At 36.7% G+C, this 24,738-nt stretch overlaps 1 protein-coding gene across 7 annotated transcripts in view; it reads right to left on the bottom strand.

Annotated features, from left to right (window-relative positions):
* The window catches only part of LOC306843281 (amyloid beta precursor like protein 2-like), an 81,609-nt gene that overhangs the window by 9,008 nt on the left and 47,863 nt on the right, over positions 1 to 24,738 (bottom strand). For 2 of the 7 annotated variants that reach the window (XM_079374657.1, XM_079374659.1), the window contains exons 4-14: positions 19,485 to 19,597; positions 17,279 to 17,508; positions 14,747 to 14,955; positions 13,601 to 13,768; positions 10,733 to 10,866; positions 10,520 to 10,594; positions 10,278 to 10,436; positions 7,658 to 7,786; positions 6,202 to 6,301; positions 4,258 to 4,431; positions 2,824 to 2,859 (exon numbers count right to left, since the gene is read on the bottom strand). In XM_079374657.1, the coding sequence (XP_079230783.1) occupies positions 2,824 to 2,859; positions 4,258 to 4,431; positions 6,202 to 6,301; positions 7,658 to 7,786; positions 10,278 to 10,436; positions 10,520 to 10,594; positions 10,733 to 10,866; positions 13,601 to 13,768; positions 14,747 to 14,955; positions 17,279 to 17,508; positions 19,485 to 19,597 (1,527 nt within the window). The remainder of the gene's footprint in view (positions 1 to 2,823; positions 2,860 to 4,257; positions 4,432 to 6,201; positions 6,302 to 7,657; positions 7,787 to 10,277; positions 10,437 to 10,519; positions 10,595 to 10,732; positions 10,867 to 13,600; positions 13,769 to 14,746; positions 14,956 to 17,278; positions 17,509 to 19,484; positions 19,598 to 24,738) is intronic. The other 5 variants (XM_079374658.1, XM_079374660.1, XM_079374663.1 and 2 more) reach the window with 3 other exon arrangements.

The following is a 24,738-nucleotide window of genomic DNA, read 5'->3' as shown; positions in this document are numbered from 1 at the left end:
CCCTACCTATTAAACAATTAAAGTCAACACATAAACCATTTTACTTCCATAATGTGACATTTCCAAATGAAACAAATGACTAGATGGTCAAACGTGGTCATTCCATACAAGAACCAAGAATCAAGACACTTGAGCTTCTACATGTCGGGAACTCAGATGGCAATCAGGATGTGGAGGCTAATGTTTAAGTGCAAGATGGCAATTAGTTTTAAAATGTGACATTATTACATTAACATTTAAAAGGCCTCAACTATTTCTACATTCAAATGTTGGCAAATTTTTTTTTTTTTTAAAGACAGCATTACCCACAAAACAATTATTAAACATTTTTCTGTTGTACTACAACAGTGGTAAACATTTACATGCTAGAAATTTCCAAAGACACCTGGCTAAAATGAGTCCTGGTTGCATAATACCACATTGGAAATCTCACTGGTCGACAGAAAACAATACCCTCCACCCACACACATTGTTTGACTGTCAAAGCAGCAGGTCACCGATGCTAAAAGATTAACTATGTTCAGCGGCTGTCACAAGCTCTGGAGAGAAGGGCTTACAGCTTAACCATGCACGACTGAACCACTAACCACCAGAACACACACAGCCAAGCTGCTTCGTAACATGGAGGTGAAGTGTGTCACCAAGACAATTAGACTTTACACATGAGATGAGACAGCAAAAACAGCAAGACTAATCAGATAATGACAATTTTGGAAGAAAATGTGACTGGTGTCTTTTGGGTGCTGCTATTTGGTTTCTAATGCGTTCTGAATGGTTTTCTAGGTAGTTTCTAAGGCTTTGCAAAGTGGATGCTAACTAGCTCAAGTCAAGAGCCCAACCTCAAGTCCGTTTGACAGATACGAGCCCAGGGGCAGAAATTAACAGGGGCTTGGGGCAAAAATACCTTTAAATAATTAACAAAAATAACCCACAATTTCAAGATAAGGTAACAAAATAATGCTCCATCACAATTAAACAATCTAATACAGCAGCTGCAGTAAAAGTGACATGCATGAAAAGATGATTGTAGCATCACATTTAGACCCGTTTCTGAATGCGATGGTCAATCGGAGGCTTTTAGATTACTCTGAACTGTTTATATGCAGTCGTTGTGTGAATTCATGTTCGCTAACTTTGAGCAGCAGTAAATAATGTCAAATACAGCTTCTGTTACACCTTTGAAGTGTAAAGACAGATTTTGTTGCCGTTGATTAAACTTGATTGATAGTATTCGGATTGATTAAATTTAAATATTGATTGACAAAAGACAACACGGATACTTTTAATAAGGTAATTATAAAAATAGCCATTACCTACATTAAAAAATGCCCCTTAGAAATAAATTCCAGTGAACAAATATTGCCTCTTAGTAGAACAGTTCATTTCTGACACTCTACAAGTCCTTTTAATGTAGATAATGTATATTTGATCAGGCCTCTTTTCAACAAGCCGCATGATTTGAGGTATCATTCTTGTATGTAGTATAAATGATACTGTATAATTAAATAGGGTTTGGAGGTTGTTTAAATTCCTAACCATAAGTATCAACAATAGTAATAGTGAATTGCAAGCTTCTACCACTAATGTTTTAAGAGCAGATTAATAGGCAAATTCATAAGAGGCGGGACCACAAGGTTAAGCGGTAAACAGGGCGATGTTCCAGTTGTACAATCTGAGGGCAATAGCTGGCTGTTGGTCAGCTAAACAGCGGTCCCGCAACAGAACTACTAAATGAATGAGCTCCTATCATGAAGAGCACAAGATAACAGGAAAGTGATGAGAGGAGGCCCAATAAGTAGCAAATGAGTCCTAAGGATCTGTCGACAGAGAGCTGGGTCTGAATTAGGTTATTTGTCTTCCTGACATAGGCAGCTAGTGAGGCAGCCATAACTGCTTTAGCACCACACAGCACATTTACATTGGACTCGTTCTCCGATCCAAATGGCTAATTAGCTTAACAAGCTGCCTAGACTTTTCATTAGGCAAAGCTCTTCCGGCCAGACATTGAGGGATGGCATGTTTGGTCTCTCCATCTGAGGGAGTGACTGAGAGAGGAAATTAAGAACAAGATGGCTAACAGGGCTGAAGGGACGGACAGAGCAAAAGCATGGGGTGGAAATACAGTAAAAATATGAGGATAGATGGGGAGATGAGTCAAGATGTAAGCAAGGAGGTCTGGGTTAAAAAAAAAAAAAAAAAAACAGAATAATCTACATTTAAACAATCCGATATAGATTCTCAAAATCCCAAAATGACAGAAATAATGCTTAAATAATAATAATCATAATTTATTTTCAAAATGTATTATTTGTTTATAAAAATAATTAAATTAATTTTAATTCTAATTAAATTCTAACAAATTTACTTACATTTAAAAAATACATTTACTTCAAAACGATGATATTAATCCACGATATGACCACAAAACCCTCCACGTTTGGTATGTGAACACACAATACCAAAAACCTTTTTACTTTTTTCCATTTAGAATGGAGTTTTTAATAATGGTTTATGATCATCATCATCATAATAGTTTATTTAATATGCTCTTAATATACTCAATGCATGTAATGCACTTTAGCGGTCACAAAAAATACTGTCTTATATAAAAACAGGCAACCTGACATTACTGAAATACTACAAAATTGAATTAATATCAGATGGAATCAAAATTAAATATGTAAAAAAAACTAAAATCTATACCCAGCCCTCTCTGCAACAATTAAAAAAAAAAAAGTAAAAAAAAGAAAAGAAAGCGCAACACAACATTTCAGCGGCTGAAGAAGAAAAAAATAGAAACAGTGAAAAGCAGCAGAGACCCACCTTTCTTGAAGGCACGAGGGGGTTCAGAGAGATCGCCTAGGCATTGCATACAAGCAAAAGACAAAACAAGAAAAGATTGGAATAGAAAAAGAGAAAATAACCCAGGTGAGTAAAAGTAGTAGTCAGGCTTATCAAGCTGTGTCTGCGGACGTAGAGGAGAATCCCGCAGGGACAGAATGATAAAGAAAAACAAATCAAAGAACAGGGGTAAGACAGACCCAGGATGTGTTTCTGGACAGGCCTGTCATAATGAAAGCCCTCCTGGGTTCTAATGTGTTTATTACATTGCTCTTTTTGAATATCGCATTTTAATTTTGCAGTTTCCATAAAGGCTTGGCAGGCCCAGGCAGGACAGTGAATGAGCAGGACTGGGCTCAGAAAGAGAGAGATTTTCAAAGCCCTTGGCTGCAGTGTGACGCCAGAGCCTCAGGCTTTATGATTTTAGCTGAACTTCAAATGTCGTGGTGTTTAAGTCGATGCCAATGGGGATTCAGGCAAGCTTAGATACGCAGAAACCTATGGCCCGACAGGAATATTTGGACTTTGGGGCTTCAATCGGCATTTAGACAAGTTAACGCGAACAGGCCTCATGCTGCCAGAGAGCTTCACCTGAACGGCTATGAGAGAGAAGCTATGAGCAAACCTCTAGTACTGGCTCAAAACAGACACTTTAAACAAGAGCCAGCAACACGTGAACAAGGTACTGGTGGCTGAACGTGTCCTGGAAAACATCCAGGTCACATTTCACCCCAAAAGAAAAAAGAAAAAGAAGTTATTTTGCTAATAATGAGTTAACCGTTTTCTGACTGGTGCCATGCCAAATACCAAATTAAAAAAAATGAATTTGTTGTTTCACAGTATATATCTCCTATCACATGCAATTACTACATATGTACATATTAAAATGCCAGATTAAACATTTGCCTGCCTTTGTGTTTTAAGTGTGTTGATAGCTACTTTATCTAACCATTAATCGTACTAAACAAGCATATTCTCCGAGTTACTACAGAAAATCATATCAAACCTTCACAGAATGCTTTCAGCGTTACAAACTGTAATAAAACTATAGTACTGGAAATATGATATTCAATAGGAAGTGGAAATACAATATTCACTTTTCCAAAGGGTCTTAGCTTTTCATTTTAAGTGCTACAGGGTCCAACCAACCAGTCTAAGCTGGTTTGCTGATCTTAGTTGGTCTCTCAGACTGGTCCGTTTTCTGGTTTTAGAAGGGGTTTGGACACTTTTCAGATGTGCAGGCTAAACTTAGGCTCAGGAGCCAGCTAAGAGGGTTAAGCTGTTTTTTTCTCAATAGTGAAGGGGGTAGTAGTGGCATGATACTGATACAAAACCTGCCCCGGCAACAGTGCCATATTGAGAGACAACCGCGAGCCTTAAAGTTTTTGCCTGTGTAAATTTAGACAAGAAACGTACCCTCGGGTTCAGCGGGGGAGCCCAGAGAGTTGACCTGGAAGGGGCGGAAAGGCTTTCCTTCAAAGGCAGGAACCTCCACACTCTCCTCAGACGACACCGTAACATCAGGCTGCGATTCAGAGATGGAGGACAGGAAGTGGTCCATATCTGCCTTTTGATCCTGCAGAAGTTCATCTGAATTGGGAGATTCAGAGAGGAACATGGCTAAAAACAGCAAGTCACAGGAGAGAAGAGATGGAGGAAGGGATCTATTCCTAAAACCATTAAAGGAGGCACGAAGCAGTCATAAACGCAATCAATTATCCATTACGAGGTTCCGTACTGCGGCACTTCCAGGCATCGGTGAAGCTAAAATGACCCTTTCTACTTCTCTAAACTTGCAAAAAAATTCTGCAGAGAGTCTGGGTTAAAAACTATGCATCTTCACACACTAGTGGTTATCTGGAGGAGTCTTGACCCAGTTCTGTCAAATCCCACACACTAGTCTCATCTATACACAATGCCATGGCTCCTCTCATAACATGAACGAAAAAGAGCAAAAAAATAAAAAACATAAGTGCAGAGGGGCGTCTCTGGGAACAGCTTGACTGTTTCCACCTGAAACAAAGAGCACGGCACAAAAAAACACTTCAGAACACTAATTTACTTTGATTGCGGTGAGATGTTTTCAAGCCGAGCATTAAAAAGAGAAGCCAAATTACACTTGTGTGTGTGTGAGTGAGTGAGTGAGTGAGAGCTAATTACTGAAGCCAAGCTTTTCATACAGGTGTAATTATCTTGGCATCTGAGATGCAGAGAGATCGTGCAGTTGTTTAGGGGACTAAAAGCTCAAAGCAGGACAAAAGAATGCATAAAACAGACCAAAAGTCTTTCTACAGCTTTATCCGTGATAAATCAAGGGAGCTTTAGAATTTAATATCAGATGTCTTGAAAAGGGACGTTTGGGATTCAGTTTATTTAAAGGCAATCTGACCTAACTTGCAGGAATGGATCAGTATTGATTACATACAATCTACCCATTTAAGTAACATGAACTGCTCGTAGTTTGGTTGTACAGAAACAGAAGTTGCGTCCCAAATCGCTTACTTATGCACTATTCAATAACGTTTTGTAGTCCAAATAGTGTGGATGGTGTTCACACCGAAAATTCCAAAAAGAAAATTGCACTTTAAATACCCGGAAGATGCACTTAAATAACTGAAAATAACTTGGTGTGGAATGTTGAACTCAAGTGTCACAGCTTTAATTACGTAGCGAAGGTGGAGGTACTATCAGGCTCCATTTATGAATGCCAAAATAACCTTATATAAATAATACACTACATGGTTGAGTAAATGGTCATAAAAGTGCATAGTGTGCAATCTGGGACACAGATTCTTAATCATTTTCTCCATATGGAAAGTGATTTTTAACAATAATGTATAAGCTTTCCATAAAAAAAAGACCCAACGTGAGCTCCAAGATAATTAGACAATTTCTAGATATCAGATTTCTGATCTGATTACACCATTTGCAGTGTTTCCTGGGATTGTAGTTCATTCCCTTATAGAAGAATTTAAATACACCATCTTTTTTTGAGAAAAATACTTCTAGAACCAAAGAACTGGACAGCTCCACTTGAGTTTTGCAAGCAAACATCTCATATTCATGATCTCTTGTGGTGGATCTGTGGCAGATAGAAGCAGTATATTTTCAGCAGCAGACACTTGTGCATTTACGGACAAAAACATGAGTAAAACTGACGTCTTTAGCAACAGAGGAAAATACCTGCCACTAGTACTCACCGTGTTACTCAAGTTCATGACAAATAATATAATGTGACAAAAGGAAGTAGTAGTAAAAATACCAAGCATCATCATCTCTCTCTCTTGTTTCTTGCTTATGTGATTTCAAAAATGCCCATTTTCACCATTTTCCAAATCTTATCCAGTTCACCACACTTACCAATCTCATCCTGGATCTCCTCTGCGACGTAGGGCACCTTATAGAGCAGAGACAGGCTCTGGTTCATCCTTTCCTCAATCACCCGCAGATGGGTCATCACCTAGGAAACCCAGACACACACTTTTAAAAACAGAATATATCTTACGCAAGATTATATTTATAAAAAGGCTCCATTCTGCAGGATGGAACATGTCAGCAGTTGTGTAATGTTGTATGGATTAATGTAACTCAGAAAACACAAAAGCTTTGTGGTGATCTTAATAGGTAAACAGTGAGAAGAAGAAACGTTGTGACTGTGGGCTGCAAAATGTGTGAGTGTGTACGAGTAACCACGCCTGGTTCTTTGTTGTCACAGCGTTTGTGTGCAATGCTCAAAAACCAGCAACAGATGGCAATGAAGGGCCTATATATCTAAAGAAAACGAAGGGGGAAATAGCTCTAAAATGTCCTTGTAGACCTTCTAGGTGCCCATCTGGACCTCAGATACTGTATTTAGCTGTCGCACTGTTGCTTTAGGAAGCAAGTACGTTTATGTTGGACTGACAGTCATACCTGGACTTCTACTCAATTGCCAAAATAGACTGGACTGCCATTTCTCAAACACAGGGTTATATATAAAGCACAGCCCCACAAGTCATTGGTGTGACTGCTATTTTTTGCTATAACACAAAGTGCTTTTATAAAACCTACATGAGACATGACAGTTGATAAAGGTATAGTTCATCCAAAAATGAATTGTCATCATTTACTCACCCTCATGTCAATCCAAACCTGTATGATTTATTTATTCAGTGGAGAACAAAAAGAGAGGATAAATAACTTAATTTAAGTTAGAAACTAAGAAAATAAAGTTACGAATTTTATCCTGAAGAATGTTACGTAAATTCAGGCCCAGAACGGGAGTTTCGTTTCCCATGATTCTCAGATCTGTGCACACCTCTGGGTCTGTGCCACGTTCTGTCTCCCATGACAAACATCTATGCTGGCCAGTCTGGAATGCAAATTATAGAGCCACACCATTGGCTCAGACTTAAGTTATATCCAATCAAATCACTACGTGTGATGTTACACAAGAGCAGTGCGGTGCAAATCAAGAGAATCCAGTCATGTTAACTCGCTCATGGCTCTCCTGGACAATCCTATCAACTTCTGAACACCGTACATACGCACAGAAATCACCATTAAAGGAGAAGTGTGTATTCTTGTGCCTCTAGCTGAACCAATTAGAAAGCAACAATGATTGTTATCAAACACCACTGCTTAGCCAAACAGCCACAGTATTTAAGACCTTCTTGTGAAATCATCCTGCAAATGGGTCATTTGAAGTCTTTAAATATTAAGCAGGTACCAAAAGGCTAGTAAAACGGTTATAAATGGGCCAAAATTCTGCAAGGTGAGAAAAGACTAGAAAACATGGGATTTAGCAGGAATGGGAGGCAGATTGGGCGACACTGACTTGGGACTTCATCTGGGCGGCCTTCTCAGGGTCCACGGCCAGGACGTGCTGGTAGTGGCGGATGGTGTGCTGACGATCCTTATTCTCGGCACGCACGTACCTCTTCAGAGCCTGCAGGATACGGTGGGGCTGCAGAGACAGAGAAAAAAGATAAATTGACCACGAAGGAAAGAGAATAAAAGGCAGGGTGAGTCAGGTGGACATCTCCTTATGAGCTGGCTGATCCATGAATCAGCGCTAGGATCAAAGAGCCGCGAGATCCGCAGGACAGAGAAATAACAAGAGGATTAGCAGAGATGCTGAAAGCGCGCCTGCTTGTGCGAGTCCGGCTCTGGTTCTCTTCGTGCAAGTCATTTCAGGGGATTAAACATTACATAGGTGCCCAATTCAAATTAATATCTTAAGTAACCGAAGCCACCGTCCCTGTTATGAGCTTTCAGCAGGGTAATAGAGGGACGAGTAATCCGCCACCATTAAATTACACAGCAGAGAGAAGAGACAACCATCGCTCATCAGAGACTCAAGTATGAGAAGTGTAATCTGGTCATTACGACATGAGAACAATCCTTCAAGGAATCACTTATCTCTCAAATTTATTTTACTTCCTCAGAGCATGCATTTCACACATGACCGCACATGATCCATGCTCATTTATATACTGGAAGGGATCTGTCGATGCTGCTCACCCCAAGTAAACACTGGGCTGGTTTTTACATGCATCTTAAGTGATATGATCACATGTGGTCAACAGAGACACAATAACATCCACACTTGGGAATAGCATGCATCTCATGTGACTACTTGTGATCAGCTTTTGAGGGGAAATTGGTGGTTCAATGACATGATAAATCTATTATATAATATGGTATTTATACATTCAATGACTCAAATACACTTCTAGATGAGCATGTTTTTCATTTCATTTTGATTAATGAAGTCTGTCAAAAATGTCAGCGTGATACAACGGTTCTGTCATTATGGTGAAGGAAAAAAGTTTTACTGATACACAAAACCGCGCGTTTCCGACGCGCGTTCTCCATGTGTCAGTGTGCAATCAGACGCCCGAGCAGGCGTTTATGACCACTTTGGCTTTCCATACGGTTCTGCTCCGCAATTCTCTCACGAGCGCATGGACGAGGCCTGACGCACGCGCGCAACCTGTGTCCACTCGTGCCTGGCGTTTAAAACGAATGTAAATAACTAGTTGCCAATTTCACTTGGATGAAATTAAACATTCAGCACATTTCCCACTTGTTCTTAAAATCCCATAATACTTAAAAATGAATAAATCAGCCCGTGTAACATGTAATACTTTAGTAATTTACTAAAGAAATACAGTTCTTTATTTATAAAAAATAAAAAATCTTTCCTGTGAAATTCAGTAATTCTGTAAAAGTAGTAATACCATTATAATCTTCCCTGCAGAAGAAAAAAAAAAAAAAAACTAAAACCCCTCCCAAAACACAATAGAAAATGTAAAGGATTTAAGGGTTATAATGGGAATTGTATTGGTTTTAATGTAAACTATAATGCATTCTATTGGTGGGATGTAATCAAAATCTCTTTATATAGTCTTTGATGTAATCTAGCAGATGGCAACCAATAGAACAACAGTAATACCTACTTGAATAATGCCCAAAACAAAAAGGAATTTTTTTAATGGTTTTTATGGAAATTATAAGAATCTCTGTGATGGTTTCTATTGTTTTGTTTTTTTTCAGCAGGGTAACGATACTCATACTGTCCTGCACATTATTGACAATATTGAGCTGAAGCTTGACTTTGCAAATTTAAAAAAAAAAAAAAAAAAAAACGCAAATCAATCGCAATTGATATTTTCCCCAAATCGCACGGCCCTACACACGCTATTTTACGGTTTAAAAATAAACGAGTAACAAAATACAAGGTAAGGTAGTAAATAAGTGTAGAATAGCATTGTCTGTTTGCTTATGTGCATCAATCCGCATGTAAATGGTGAGAGATGTTCAGACAGGTGAAAAGCGTTTGGTTAATGGTGAATCGTGCGTCCTGTTGCCGAGCCCCGCCATGATGTAATGATTGACATCTAGGGGGATCGGAATGCATTTTCAAATCCACAATGATTTAAACTATATTCATCGCGGGGTATTTAATGAAAATGCAATTGAAATGTCATATGTAAGTGTCAATGCATTTAAGAAAAATAAAAAGATTTAAATCACCGTTTTGCTACCCTTTTGCTGCACCTTTGGCTCAGAAAGCATTTTGAAACTCTCATTGCATTTTGCTACAATTATCCCGCGGTCTCACGATGAAAATGCAATCCCAAGCGTCCTACCCCTAAGTCTAAATGCATTTAAGAAAAACATTTAAATGATCATTTTGCTACAGTTTTTGCTTGGACATGTTAAACATATCTAATCAATTTGGGTAATACATTTTCATTTTGCACCAAATGTTGCACATATGAATGGGAAAATGTAAATTTAAATACAGAAATACATTCCCATTTTAGATAGCCATTTTGCACATTACATTGCAAATTGAATTTAGCTACACATATACTTCCATATTTACCACCAATAAGGATGTTAATTTCAGTTGTAAACGGGGTGTATTAGGTCATTGTGGGTCATCTCACCCTTGGTGGATCAGCCTGCAGAGCGGCTAGGTAGTTCTCCAGGGCAAGACGGCGGCGATCGTTCAGCATGGCCTCCACCCGGGCAAGATGAGTCTCCACCAGCTGCTGTTTCTCGCTGGCTGCCTCCTCCTCTAAAGACTCCACCATAGCCTGGAAGTGCTGCAGTGAGAATAATGAAGACCCCATAAATAAACAGTCACCTCTTGTATGAGATATCCTCTGGCATAGATGCTGAGGTTTACCTGGATCAGTGTCTGTCTCTCAGCTTTGGGTAGGTTCCTGGCCTGGCTCTCAGCCTCTTCCCACTCCTTCCTCACCTGGTAAGAACAACATACACAAATCACTTGGGGCTCAAATAATGGCTGGATTCTCACTTAGCCACATGAAAACAACTCCATAATGTCACATGACAACTACTGTGTATTTTCAAACTGTAAATGTGACCTCTCACTCACCCTCTCCATGCGGTTGCGGTGTCTGATCTCAAGTTGCTCCTTGGCCTTCTGGAAACGGCTGTGCTCTTTATCATCTGCTGGGGTCTCAAAGTACACATCCACATCATCTGTGGGTTGAGGGGTGGGCGGCACGGCTGAGGGGGTAAAGAGAAAGTTTATAAACAGGTGGCACATCCAAGCTCTCTCCCAAACACCAAATAAGAAGCAATTTTAGGAATCATAGAACTGCAGAAACGTAGGCTGCTGTTGACACTAGGTAGGCAGCAAATTATGCTGTCTTTCAAGGTAACTTTCTGACCAAAATGTAAGGCAGTCTCTGGAAAATGCAATCCCTTAAAGGAATAATGCACCCAAAAATGAAAATTGTCATCATTTACTCACCCTCATGTCTTTCCAAACCTGTATAAGTTTCTCTCTTACATTGAACACAAAAGATGATATTTTGAAGATATTTTGTTGGTCCCCAATGACTTCAATGGTAGGAAAAGAAATACTATACAAGTTAATGGGGACCATCAATTGTTTGATTACCAGCATTTTTCAAAATATCTTGTTTTACGTTCAACGAAGAAACTCATTCAGGTTTAAAATGACATGAGGGTAAATTATGAAAATTTTAATTTTTGGGCAACTTTTCCTTTAATGCACTGCGACAAGCTTAGTGAAAAGAGTTGAGGGAAATGTGAATTAAATGCATTTATTCAGTACTGAAATATATACTTAACTTCATTTAAAATGGACTTTTTATCTTGCAGTTTTTGTGCACAATGTATTTTGAGCTTATTACAGTAGTATCAAGCTGTTAGCTTAGCAACGTGTTAACATTAAACTCTATAGAGTGCAACAATCCCATTCTTTTACTTCATAGAGGGATTGATTTTGAACAATAACTTATAAAAATGTTTCAGACAGAACTACGAGGTTGTTAATTGAGGGGATAAGCTTTTGTTGACCATATTACTACATCACAAGTAATCCTGTTTGATGGTGAAATTCCTGGTGGAAAATTACATTACCCATGATTCTACAGAGAAATCTCCACCAATAGGAGAACACCGACAAGAAAAATCGCACCAAAAAAAACTTTTTAGTGCCCACCCTCGGTTAAAGCGAGGAATGCTGCATGAGTGACCATTAGCCAAGTGTTCCAAATTAGCCACTTATGAGGCTCTGATGACGGTTAGGAGGCTTCTAGGTAGCCGGCAGACATTTAAGGAGCTCACTATCTTTTGGAACAGAGCTAAAGAGACTCTTAAAGACATTTACACACAGAAACAAATATACAGACAGACCAACAGACAGGTCCAGAGGAGCAAAGGAGGAGCAGTCGACAAAAAGGACAACTAAGATCAGACCAAAGCGAAGAATAAGCTTCCCACAGAGAGCTACAACTCAAGAGATGACTTTGTAATTCTCCTGATTCTGAGAGAACCAGACAGTCCTTCATTTCCAATTCTTTTCATCCTGTCCTCTGAATAGCTCTCTTCTGACAGAAGCGCTTTCCTTAGCATTTATCTTAAGAGTTACTGCGCAGTTATGCACGCTATGATCAAGATATGAGCTCAAATCAGATTTCCTTAGTATACAGATGACAAGACCGACATGATTACCCACAAGGTTGTGCACAAAAGGCAACATGAGACATGCATATTGCTGAGAACAAACGGTCTTCAGCATCTAGACTGATAAGAGCACAAGAGAAACCTTGAATTATGAAGGTTAACATGATAAAAAAAATAATATATTGAACCCATCATTTCATGTCGCCACAGGAACACAGGATGATGGTTTCTACTCCTACATGAAATCAAAACATTGGCAGATTAGAACTGAAAGACACACAAAGCGAAAGCAAAGACTGAGTAACAAAGGATGGGACACTGCACATGCAGAAATAACATAAGAACATATTAGCCTGAATTAGATAAGATTAAAGCAATAACATCACATTAACATTGGTAAAAACACATGGCCTTGCGTGACTTTTAGAAAAATGCAAGAACAATTAGATAAATACTGACACTCTAAATTATTATTACTGCTACTAATAAATCACTACTACTACAATTATTAAATATAATAAGTAATTACATGAAATAATTCAACATTTATTCATATTGATATTAAGTAATTAAATAAAAATAATATAATGTAATTATTTTATTAGCAAATAATAAGTCAAGTTAATTTATTAATAATAAGAAATATTGTTGTTAATCCATATTAGAGTGAATTAGATCAGATTAAAGCAATACATGAATTTGTGTGACTTTTTTTCTTTAGTAAAATGTAAGATTTTTATGCTAAATTACTAATACTGTTACTAATAACAACAACTATCATGACTTAGTAGTATTAATAAGTTATTACATTAAATACATTTTTTATTATTATAAAATAATATATTTAACTACTAAATATGCAATTCAAAATAATTTGTTAATTTTATTATGATTAAATGAGTAATTAAATTAAACAATAATACTAATAATACCTATAATAATAAATGTCGCTGTTAATCCAATAACAATAAGCCATTTTAAAAGGTGAAAAACTATTTGTCTGCCGACAATAGTTAATTAGTCCACAAAAGTGTTTACAGTTGTAAGGCATCACAGGAAGTTACATTAATATAGAATGTACAATGTCCATTTGTAACTGCTTTGACCATCTCATCCAAAAAAAATAAAAATCTAACTTATATAACTAACATATTCCAAGGTTGCAACACACGGTGTTTTAAAGCAAAGCTGTTTTAAAGTTGACATCTAGGTAAGCTAACATGGCATAAGCATTGTGAGAGAAAGCAAGGAGGAGCAGCAGGGTGGAGCAGAAGGGGCGGAGTCCTTGGTGACGAATGTGACTTACTCAAACGTTTACAAACGGCCATGCAGTACTCCTCGGAGTCGAAATTGTTGCGGTTGCCGGCACAGCCTCCATAGATGAAGCGCACACACTTCCTCTGCTGCATGTCGAAGTGCCAACGAGGCATAGAGGCGCGGCAGGGGCCGGTCTCCGCCTCCAGAGAACACACAGCTAACACAGGAGGGGAGGCGCAGTTAGAGCCTCCAGCCACCGGGGGCAGCAATCAGTAATGCCCTTGAACTATAGAGCGCAACAGCGACCGCACACTTCAGCGGCCTTGGTCTGGAATAGTTTTCCCATTTACTTTCTCCATAGACTTTGCACCAAGATTGTTCATTGAGGAATCACTAGAAGAGTCAACTATAACGATAACTATATTAGCGTCCATACTCCAATTTCATTTGCTGTGTTAAATGCTCGGGGTGGTTAAAGTTGGGTGGATTCTGATTGGCTATATGCATTTTTATCAGTGATCAGCTAGAAAAAATTGTTCTGAAAGTGATTCCAACAATATCGTTCCTCGGTTATCGTTATACTTTGGACCTCCCTATTCTCTTACAGTTGTCATTAGAGTTATCATTCTTGGTGTGAATGAGCCTTTAGTATAAAAACAAATTAACTTCACTGCAAAATATTCAGATACCTACAAATACATAAGTTTGAGAGTGTAGGGGAAATTATTTGATTACATGCTTCATAGCTAGTGAGCACTGCTGAGCTCTACCATAATTTTGTTTCCATGGCAACAGCGACTTTGATTGGTGCATTCATCTTTATCAGGATTCTGGGTAATGTAATTCTGGCTATAGCATGCAGAAATAATAATAATAAAAAAAAAAAGTTTAAAAATCACACTGCAAGAAAGATTAAGACAATATACGACTCTGTTAAAGTCAATGTATTTACATACTGATAAAAGAAAATATTTCTCTATGGAAAAAGTGAATGAGATTTTTATTTCTAGACTGTTGCGCTATATAGGATGTATAGACAATGCCAAACAATGAAATGCATTTTTTTTTAATATAATTTCTAAAAATAAAAGTCAATAATTGTAACCTCTACAGTGTGCAGGACCAGAAATATGCATCAATGAATCACACTGTCGCAGTAAGGAAATAAATGAAGCAACCATTACACAATACACACCTTCCACTTCCTGCAGAGTTTTATCAACATCCTGGCTCTCCGGGATGGCAGCTTTGTCTTTCTTTACATCCTTTTCTTCACTGTCTCGGTCATCCTCTTCATCTTCATACACATAGTGGTAGTCCTCCTCATCTCCATCGTCCTCCTGCTCCTCCTCCTCCTCTTCAGCGGTGTCCTCTGGAGTGGGCGGCTCGATGGCAACAGGATCACTAAAGACAAGAAAAGACAGGATGAACATGATTTTGAAGTACATTTTTCTTAGCCTTTTCGCCTTTATTTACATTTATCTACAGCAGTAGTGTCCCAATCTACACCCCACTCAACATTTGAAATATTACTGCCAAAGTATCCTTTTAAAAGAGAAACTATTTTGAAGCGCTTTAAAATAGCAATCTGCGTAACATTTTTCACAATTTATCCTTTTTTGTATCCATAGAAGAAAGTGAGACATGCTTTGAATGAAATGAGAGTAAATCTAAACTGACAACCACAAAAAAAAACAACAACATTACTTGAAATAAAATAAACATTAGCTGAATTATTATTTTTTAATATTTCAGTTATTTGTCAAGGTAACATTTCTCATTTTGGTTTAGTTTAAGTTGAAGTACTAAAATAAACTAAAATATAATAAAAACTATATAGTCTATAGACAATAAAAAAAACTAAGGTCCAGGGTGACATGACAAAAGCACACAACAAAATTAATAAAAACATGAAAATTAAAAAAATATTACAAAATGTAAAATTTAAACAACAAAAGCTATAGTAGTATATAAATGATACTCAAGTAAATGACGACATTTATTTTTAGGTGAACTACAAATGAAGGACATAGTGTAATCCAGGAAAAAAGCAGGATGAGGTATGACAAACAAATGACAGGAGCACAGTGGGATGAGAGGGAAGGAGAACATAGGAAACAAGAGGGAGAGGATGAGCACAGGTTGGAGGTTTTATGATTTATGGAAGTGAATCGAGCAGCTGTCAGAGGTCAAAGGCATGGCACTCAAAAATATCCAGATGGTCAACCTAATTTATCCTACATAAACACTCACACAGTGCACACTCTCACACACAATGCATCAGCTACTACTCCTCAAAGCGTGATGAGATACGACAGCTCACAGTCATACTGATACATCATCCTTCGATAAGCGTGAAGAGGTGTATTCTCCGAGGAGGCTAAGGAGGCTGAGCCTCCGCCAAAAATCTGGATGAGTAAATAATTGACAATACAAAACAATGACTAATGAGTCAGCCAGGTTTTTATTAAATTAGATTAGATTAGATAAATTAGAGCTCAACCTCCACACCTGGGAACTTATTTTACTGATGATCTGTTGATGAAAAGAATGTCACTATTAATAAAAATAAAAGCACTAATCATGTAAAATGCTACACTAAATATGTTTTTTACTGTATTACTGCAGCTATTCTGTAAGTAAAAAAAAAATGTAACGGATCAGTTGTAATGCACACTACTGTTCAAAAGTTTAAGATCAAGAAATTGTTACTTTCATTCAGGATTTATTAATAAATTGATCAGAATGAGCAGGCAAGACATTTGTAATGTAATAAAAAAATCATTTCAAATAAACCTTATATTCAAAGAATCCTGAAAAAAACTATGTATTGTGGTTTCCACAAAATAAGAAACCAAATCAGCAAATCAGAATGATTTCTGAAGGACTGTAAAGATCGTGATCGACACTGAAGACCGTAGTAATGATGCTGAAAACTCAGCATCATTTCTATATTCTATATTCATCATTTCTATATTCAAATAGAAAACGGGTATTATAAATTGTAGCAAAATTTCATAAGTTTACCATATTTTTGATAAAAGACTTGGTGAGCATAGACTATCAAAAATATGAAAAAAAAAAAAAATCTTACCAACCATAAACATTTGAACGATACGTTCATATATTTAAGTTGACATTAAAATGGTTTAATTTAACTAACTCTAGCACTCTCTATTCTAAATCTATTCTTTAAAAAAAAACTCCCTTTTAGACTATTTATTTACTACCTGCTTGTTTTCTAACTAAAAAAACTAACACTATCTTCTCTATTCTTTTTGTATTCTATCGGTTTTCTTTGTATATTATATACTTAATAAAAGCAAAAAAGTTGTAACACTAGCTTGCTCCATTCTTTTCTATGGGTTTTCTAGACTTGTTATAGCACTTGCATAGTCGCTTTGGATAAAAGCATCTGCTAAATGACAATCTAAATGTAAAATGCATTTTAATTTGAACAGAAATTATGATATTGTTTTCTTCTTAGTTCAAGGTAAATTGTGGCAACTTAACTGAAATTGTGGTAAATAAAAGGCAGACTTTTATGCCCATTTTTATCGATCAGGTGGATAAAATCGTTCTGAGAGTGATTCCAAAGATATTGTTCCCCGGTGTTGTTATTCCTGTAGTTGTGGTATAGACTCTGCTACGCTTTTATATTTAGAATGATTTAAAACTTTATCCTTATTACAGTCATCATCCGTGATAATCACGTGCACTGCATTACCTCTCCTCTACTGCTTCATCATCATCCTCATCCTCAATGACAGGCTCATCCACCTCCTCATCCTCGTCTTCATCCTCATCATCTAGCTCTTTAGAGGGTGAAGCTGGAGGTGCGGGCTCTTCAGGACGAGTAGACGGGCAGCAGACGTATTCAGTGCCGTGGAACTTATCGATGCCACAGGGCAGCAGCATGCCGTAGCTGTGCAGGACCATGTTCCCCTTAGAGCAGGCCTACAGAGAGATAGACACACAGAGAGTCAAGAAATCCCATTCAATTAGAGCAAATGTGCTTTGAAAGGCCAGTCTGCTGTGTAAGAACAGCCCAAAGAAATTCAGCAGAGCTCTTAAATGTCTGTCCCAGGATCAGTAGAGTCAGCGCACGCAGATGCTTTCAGTACGCACACGCTGAGAATTAATGAAAATAAATATAGAAAATGTCATAAAAAGTACAGAAAAAAATTAATAAATCAAGATTAAGTGCATTTCATTTGTGAATGATTAAATTTCACAAGATTAGCATCACCATATGACCATTGAATATATAAACCATGAATTTTAAGCAAGAATGATACACTAACTAGTTTTTATTAATTCAGCAAGAATGCATTAAATTGGTTATGAAGCAAAAGTGACAGCAAAGGCTTATAATTGTTACAAAATAAATTCTATTAGATATTAAATATAAATTCTTTCCTTGTAACTTTCTATTCATCAAATAATCCTATCCATCAAAAAAGTTGCACCATTTCCACAAAAATATTAAGCAGCAAAAACATGGTTTTCAACATTAATAAGCACTTTTATTAATAATTGAGGACCAATAATTACTGAATAGCATATCAGCAGAATTTCTGATTTCTAAAGGATCATTTATCACAGGAATTTATTACTTTTTATAATCTATTAAAATAGAAAGCAGGTGAATTCTATTGTAATAATTTGTTAATTCATACTATATTTTTTAATCAAATAAATGCACCCATAAAATAAAGGTGAGCATAAGAGACTTAAAAAAAAAAAAAAAAAAAATCTTACTGACCCCAAACTTTAACTTTAGTGCATGAGTGTCTTAAAATGTCGATGCCTCATTACGAAGAGATTCTCCGTTTTTTTTCTATTCTATTGTTTTGCCATTTTGGCAACACATCATCATAAACTTCCAGTTAGTAAGTGACCCCAAGTTATGCAAGCTCAGGATAGGAGTTACTTTATCCTTCACACACAGAAAGAACGAAAACTTGAAGAACTTAAGCCTGCAAATGAATGCAGTTGTCACAGCCAAAACTGTGAAAATGCTATACAAAAACTCAAAGTGTGGAAGATTCAAGCTGAATCAGGACTGAGGGGGTGGACGCGCCAGCAATTAGAAAAGACAGCACAGACGGCAGGGAAACTGGAAAGGTGGTTAATAAAATAAGAGAGGCAGAAGCAAAGTAGCATTCATGAGTTGTGAGCGAGTGTAAAACGAACTGTTCAGTAGCAGATTTGGAGAGCGGTGCATGTGTGTGTGAGGTGGTAGAAGTTTAGGGATTAGCAGTATTACAGCAGCTTGGCTTATCCAATTATCAGAGTGAAATGTGAGGACTCAAGCATTCAGCAGGAGCAGGAGCGAGACACTCCATTCTACACTAAAAGCCACTGATTTTAACAAGGATGGCACAGATGTCAATCAGAGTATAGATGAAAATCACAGTCAAAGCCATGTTCTGCAGGGTCCTATGATTTCTGTGATGCTGAAAACAGACTGAACTGCGGAAACACAATCGACTGAATTCAAGGAATCACAATTCTGAGAAAGGGCACTATTTCTAAAAGCACTATTTTTGTAAAACAAACAAATAAAAAAAAAATATATATATTAGTTATCATCAATATTTTATTAATCTATTTGATTAGACATGCTTTCTGATTATTCCAATTTAACTAAACCATTAAATGGAATCCAGATCTAATTGTGTTTTTCGAAATTCAGTTTATAGATTTTACATTTCAAACTGATTTGGCTCCTTCTGAATCTTTTGTATTCCCTATATCTGTTGAATATCTCGTATATCTCTCATTGGTCTAAAAGCTGGTTTTACAAAGCTGCATATTAGATTTCTATTCTGTTGCGCTGGTAGCATCTTTGCATTACTTGTTGCGCTGTATCTGATTTGTGTCAGTTTGTGTCTGTATGTGGCACTGGATGCTGGACGCTGATATCTCACCTCTTTGGCCACACCGTGCCACTGCTGATGACTCACGCACATGTCCATACGCTCCTTATGGAAGAATTTACACTTCTCTGGCACCAGGAGGACGTCACTCACAAATTCCCCAACTGAAAACATACAAACACACAACACGCAGATTACTGGCAAAGCTGAGGCTTTAATATTATGCAGCTGGGACAATGCAAACAGCAATACATCTAACACCCACTCGAACAAAACAGAATTGTAAATTTGGGACAGCAAAAGACAACAGCTCAATAAGTCATCAACACATGGTCTTTTGCATTCTATAATGAGCATATTACAAATAGGGCAAGTGACATCTGAACAGACATCTGGTCAGTACCAGGAGACAGAACAAAGATCTGGTGCACACAGACCACCCCGTTCACAGCAGAGACACAGAGACTACAGCAGGAGGTCTCATTGCCTTCTTGAAGGAGTTTAAGATTTCTGGGGAGTTTGACCGTGGTGGTACTAAGAAACTTTCCTCTGATCTGGCTCAACCAGTGATGTAGGTTTGGGGCGGGACTATCTATTTGTCTGAACAATAAAATATCAGGAGCATAGAAAAACCTGACAATACTTAATTAGTAGGATTTTGGGCTGCACAATTTGGAGGGCAAAAATCAATTTTCTGATAAAAATTGTGATTGCGATTTTAAAATATGACAAAAAAAAAAGTTTGCTGTGCTTGCTTGTAGGGCTGCAGAATTTTGTGATTATATACAGTATCAATATGGCTATACAATAATTATTTAAAATAATAAGACAATATATTAGACAATTATATTTTAATATATATTAAATAAAACAAAATTACTCAAATTAAATTACTATTGTAGTATTCCACTAAATTGAGTGTTTAAGAAAAATAACACTAATACTTAAAGAATGAACAGTGCAGAGTTTCACTATGAAAAACATGACATTTATTTAATTAAATACACTCAGCTTTTGATTTAGTAATTGTACAAAACGATCTCATGATTTCGGTTTTATTTCGATTAATTAAAAAGCCCTAGTAAGAATGCACTAAAATTATGGCCGGCAAAAACAGGCGAATCTCTCATTTTCTCATCATAACTGGGCTTAAGTTTGTTAATATTAACTCAATATTACTATTACAACCATATTATTGTAGTGTAGTTTTTTTTTAATAGGGCTGCGTATCAATTTAGATGTCCCTATTCGATTCGGATTCGATTCTCGATTTTTTTATTTCAGTGAATATAGTTAATACAACTGCTATTGATATTTCTTAAAAATGAAAAAAGTAAACATCGGTTTACAAATGTTGAATTAAAGAAATTAAGAGCCATAGACCTTATTTTAAACCTATTCTTTTTTTGTATAGGGGCCTATTTTTTAAACAATATTAGGGCCCTATAAAATGTTTCTTTAATTTTCTAGTAATCAAATCCAGGCATAAAACATTAGTTTAATTTATCCTAATTAAATGAAAATTAAACCCTTTTATTTTTTGCAAACAAAGTACCGCACAACAGAGCTTTACTGTTAATTAAAAAGAAAACAAATGCGATTTCTTTAAAAAAATAAAAGTTATTAATATTTATTAGTAGTACTAGTATTATTGTTACATCAAGTCTTAAGACTGCACAATAGTAATATATTTCTGTCACAGTTTCTTCACGTTAAACCACACTTTTTTGACGGGATTTAGTTTGCTGAAATAAATACCAGGACAGATCAATTTGTGGCTTTTGAGGATCAATATTGAATCGACGTCATTTAAAAAAATAAATAATAAATTGGAAAAATAATTTTTTGGCCCAGCCCTAGAAGTTAATCCCCGAAAACATCAGCTGAAATGATTTTCCAAACAGTGTTTTTTTGATGCAATATATTTTTCATCTTATTTATTCAATTTATTAATTCTTACTAAACAAGGATTAATGTGCAAATTAAACCGTAAAAGAAGCGTGTGAACGAGTGAGTGACAGCTGAGAAGCTCAGATGCCATATGCAGGAGAGTTATTACAGAGCTGATTTCAGGACAGCTGGGAGGCCAATCTGACCTTTAAGCCTGAACGAGAGAAACAGAGATTGAATCCTTTAATGACCAGAAGGCCTGTTCACAATAGAAGAGGATTGTGACAGTCCACAAACTGCTCATTTAGCCATTACCACAAAACAGGCCTAGGGCCAAATCAGCCAGAGTACAGAGAGCCGAGGAAAGGCGGACAGGAGAGAAAGAAAAGGCCAGTGTTTTGGAAAATGAGAGGGTTTGGAGGAAAGAACTGGAAATAGCAGAGAACACATCTGTTGTACGAACCACAGCCTCTCCTCGCCATACAAACTCACACACGCATTCTTGCCAAAAACTCGTCCCATGAGTCCTCAGGGGCCAAACTAACTAAAGTCCTTACATAACTGAAAACAGCATCTAACCTGAATGACTCAACACATAGTCTTACTCACCACAGCTCATTCAACAACTACTGCCAAACACTATTTAGGGCCCTATGATTTCCTTTAGGAAGAAAACGTGGAAGAAATTACAGAATCCATTTTTAAAAAAGGGAACTGACTGTATAATATGGACTGTCTTGGTATTTGGCAAATTCTGGATGAATAAATTAAAATGCAGGGCTGTGCTCTTGATCAAATGGCGATATAGGCTTGGGTTTGTGAATAATGAACTGCAAAAATACTATTGGACATGAATATGAACACAAACTTCATCTCCAGAGCTGCTCTAGGAGTCACGTCAAGTATTTCATCAATTAATTTGACAAACTATTGTCATATACCCACACACAGAAACTCAAAAAGGTTTTCATGATAACCTGCAAAAATAAATATTTGGTTTAACTTGAAATTGAGACAAAATGCAGTAATATTCTACAAAAGAATGTAGTTCTCAAAGTAATAATAGTATATATTTTTAGTAGCCAACATTGTTAAAGTCCTATGAATTTGATCAGACATGCTTTTTGATTAACTAAATGTACCTGAAGCATTAAAACCGACCCCAGAAGAATGAAGAGACAGAATTTTGGAAGAAAAAAAGTAATAAATAAATAAAATTGATTTCTTGCCATCCTTAATTTTTTAAAACTTTTGGTCCCACTTTATATTAGGTGGCCTTAACTACTATGTACTTACATTGAAATTAATCATTTGGTACGATGCACTTATTGTGTGCATACATGTTCTTACATTGTACTTATATTTTTAAAAATGCCTATATGTAGTTACATCTAAAACTAATTTCTGTAATTACATTTATAATTACACTTTTAACCCATCCCTTACACCTTAACCCACCCTTAAACCTACCCATACCACCAAACCTGTCCCTAACCTTACCCGTATCCCACCTCAATAGCAGCAATAGTGTGTTGCAATACAATATGAGCACAATAAGTACATTGTACTTATTTTTTTATTTAAGTACATAGTAGTTAAGGCCACCTAATATAAAGTGTGACCAAACTTTTTTCTTCTTTAAATTAGCATTTACTAAATTGTTGCTAAATTGTCTAAATTTCATGATTTCAATTAAATTAGACCATTTTGATTATTAAATTTAACCATTGAAATTTAAACGGGAAAAAAAAAAAAAAAAAAAAAAAAACAGATTTCATAGGGCCATAACCAAGTCACATTATGAAATACTGCATCGCTTCAAAAAAAACCTGCTCTCTATTGAGATGTGTAGATGAATGTTATATATTCAAAACAACACAACTGTTGATTATCACGGAAAAAAAACTATTTTGCAGCAACTTTGCTTGTAAGGTTAATAGGATTACTGGCTTTAAAAATTCATGACAGTTTAAACAGACAAGATTATATAGCATAGCTTCAGTAGTGGTTCTACATTAAAGTGTATTTTATGCCTTGTCCCATAGGTTTCCATTATAAGCGCATTAATGGAAACGATTTTTGCTTGTTTTTTACAAGCTGAGGGGTGCGTCAAAATTATCTTCAGTGGCAATCAACAGCATGTCACAGATAAAGCTTAACTTGTATTGAACCCAGAATGTTCACAACACAATCTGCTTTGCTGAAAAAGCGTGTGGGTGATTCAGCAATTACATTATTTATTTTACAGCTGCGGTAGAAAAAGCAGAAAATAAGTCCTGACAGCATCGGAAGCACTGCACGCTGCTGCTCAACTGGAATAAATGGGGTATCGCATTGATATCCTGTGAAGAGCGAGGCAGTGAGGCAGAGAAGTGCAGTATTCTGCTTCTACAACCAAACAACAAAACTACCAGCCAGGAAATGGAAAAAATACACTGCTTACCGAATACTAAAAATACAAAAGTTGCCACTGTGTGACACCTACTATAGTCTACTAAATACAAAGCAAAACCACAGACATTATACAGCATTTCAAAGCGTGCAGGATTCTACACTATTACATAGCATCATGTTTAATTTGACCCACAATGCCAATAACCAAAAACCAACACTTTTTTTTCTTTTTTTTTTACAATTTGTGCGCTTCAAAAGTCTTTTGAAGTCATAAGAATTTTGAAGGTCACCGTTCTCTAAAAATCAGCAGAAATTGCTTGTTGAAGCACTGTGCAAGCTTCACTGTTTCTCTGGAGGTGTTTGAAGCAGAACAGAACAAAACATTTAAAGATGCTGAATGAAGTATGACACTCAATGCATGGAAAAGAACTGAGAAGATGCTTCAAGATTTCTCATTTTATTTTCCATTGATCAAATAATAGCAAACAGGTTTGGAACGATGATGATAAACAAATACGTTTTTATTGTTGGATTAATTATTCCTTTGATGATTTCATATATTTTGGCCAGAGAGTGACACTGATGAAAAGCATGTAAAGAAGCTTTTCAATCCCAAAAAGCAGGAAGGCACGTGGAATGACTCATTTGTGCGATCATGTAATCCCCGATTTTCCATTTCATATTAAACAACTGTGCATGAATTCGACTAAGCGCTTGACTTGTGAAGGCAAACTGCAGGCTGATGACATGATCAAAAAACTCTTAGCTGATCCAACAAAAGCTGGAAAAAGAAGCATGTTACAGTTAGTTAGAAAGAGACAAAGGGAGAAAAAAAAGCTATGAAGAAAAACAACACAAAAGGATTGAGGCCAGCTGCTTTCAACTTCTTAGTTCATAGCCCAGTTCCTCTGCTCTGTCCCAGTCCTGCATCAAAGATTTATGGCTATTACACATTAAACGCAGTATAATCTCTCTAAAACGAATTTTCCCCTGTTCTTTGTGTTTGTATCTCTGGTTGTAC

This window comes from Barbus barbus (assembly GCF_936440315.1).
Source record: "Barbus barbus genome assembly, chromosome: 23".
Taxonomy (NCBI): domain Eukaryota; kingdom Metazoa; phylum Chordata; class Actinopteri; order Cypriniformes; family Cyprinidae; genus Barbus; species Barbus barbus.
The sequence above is the reverse complement of the archived record's forward strand: the minus strand, read 5'-3'. Positions and strand labels throughout refer to the sequence as shown.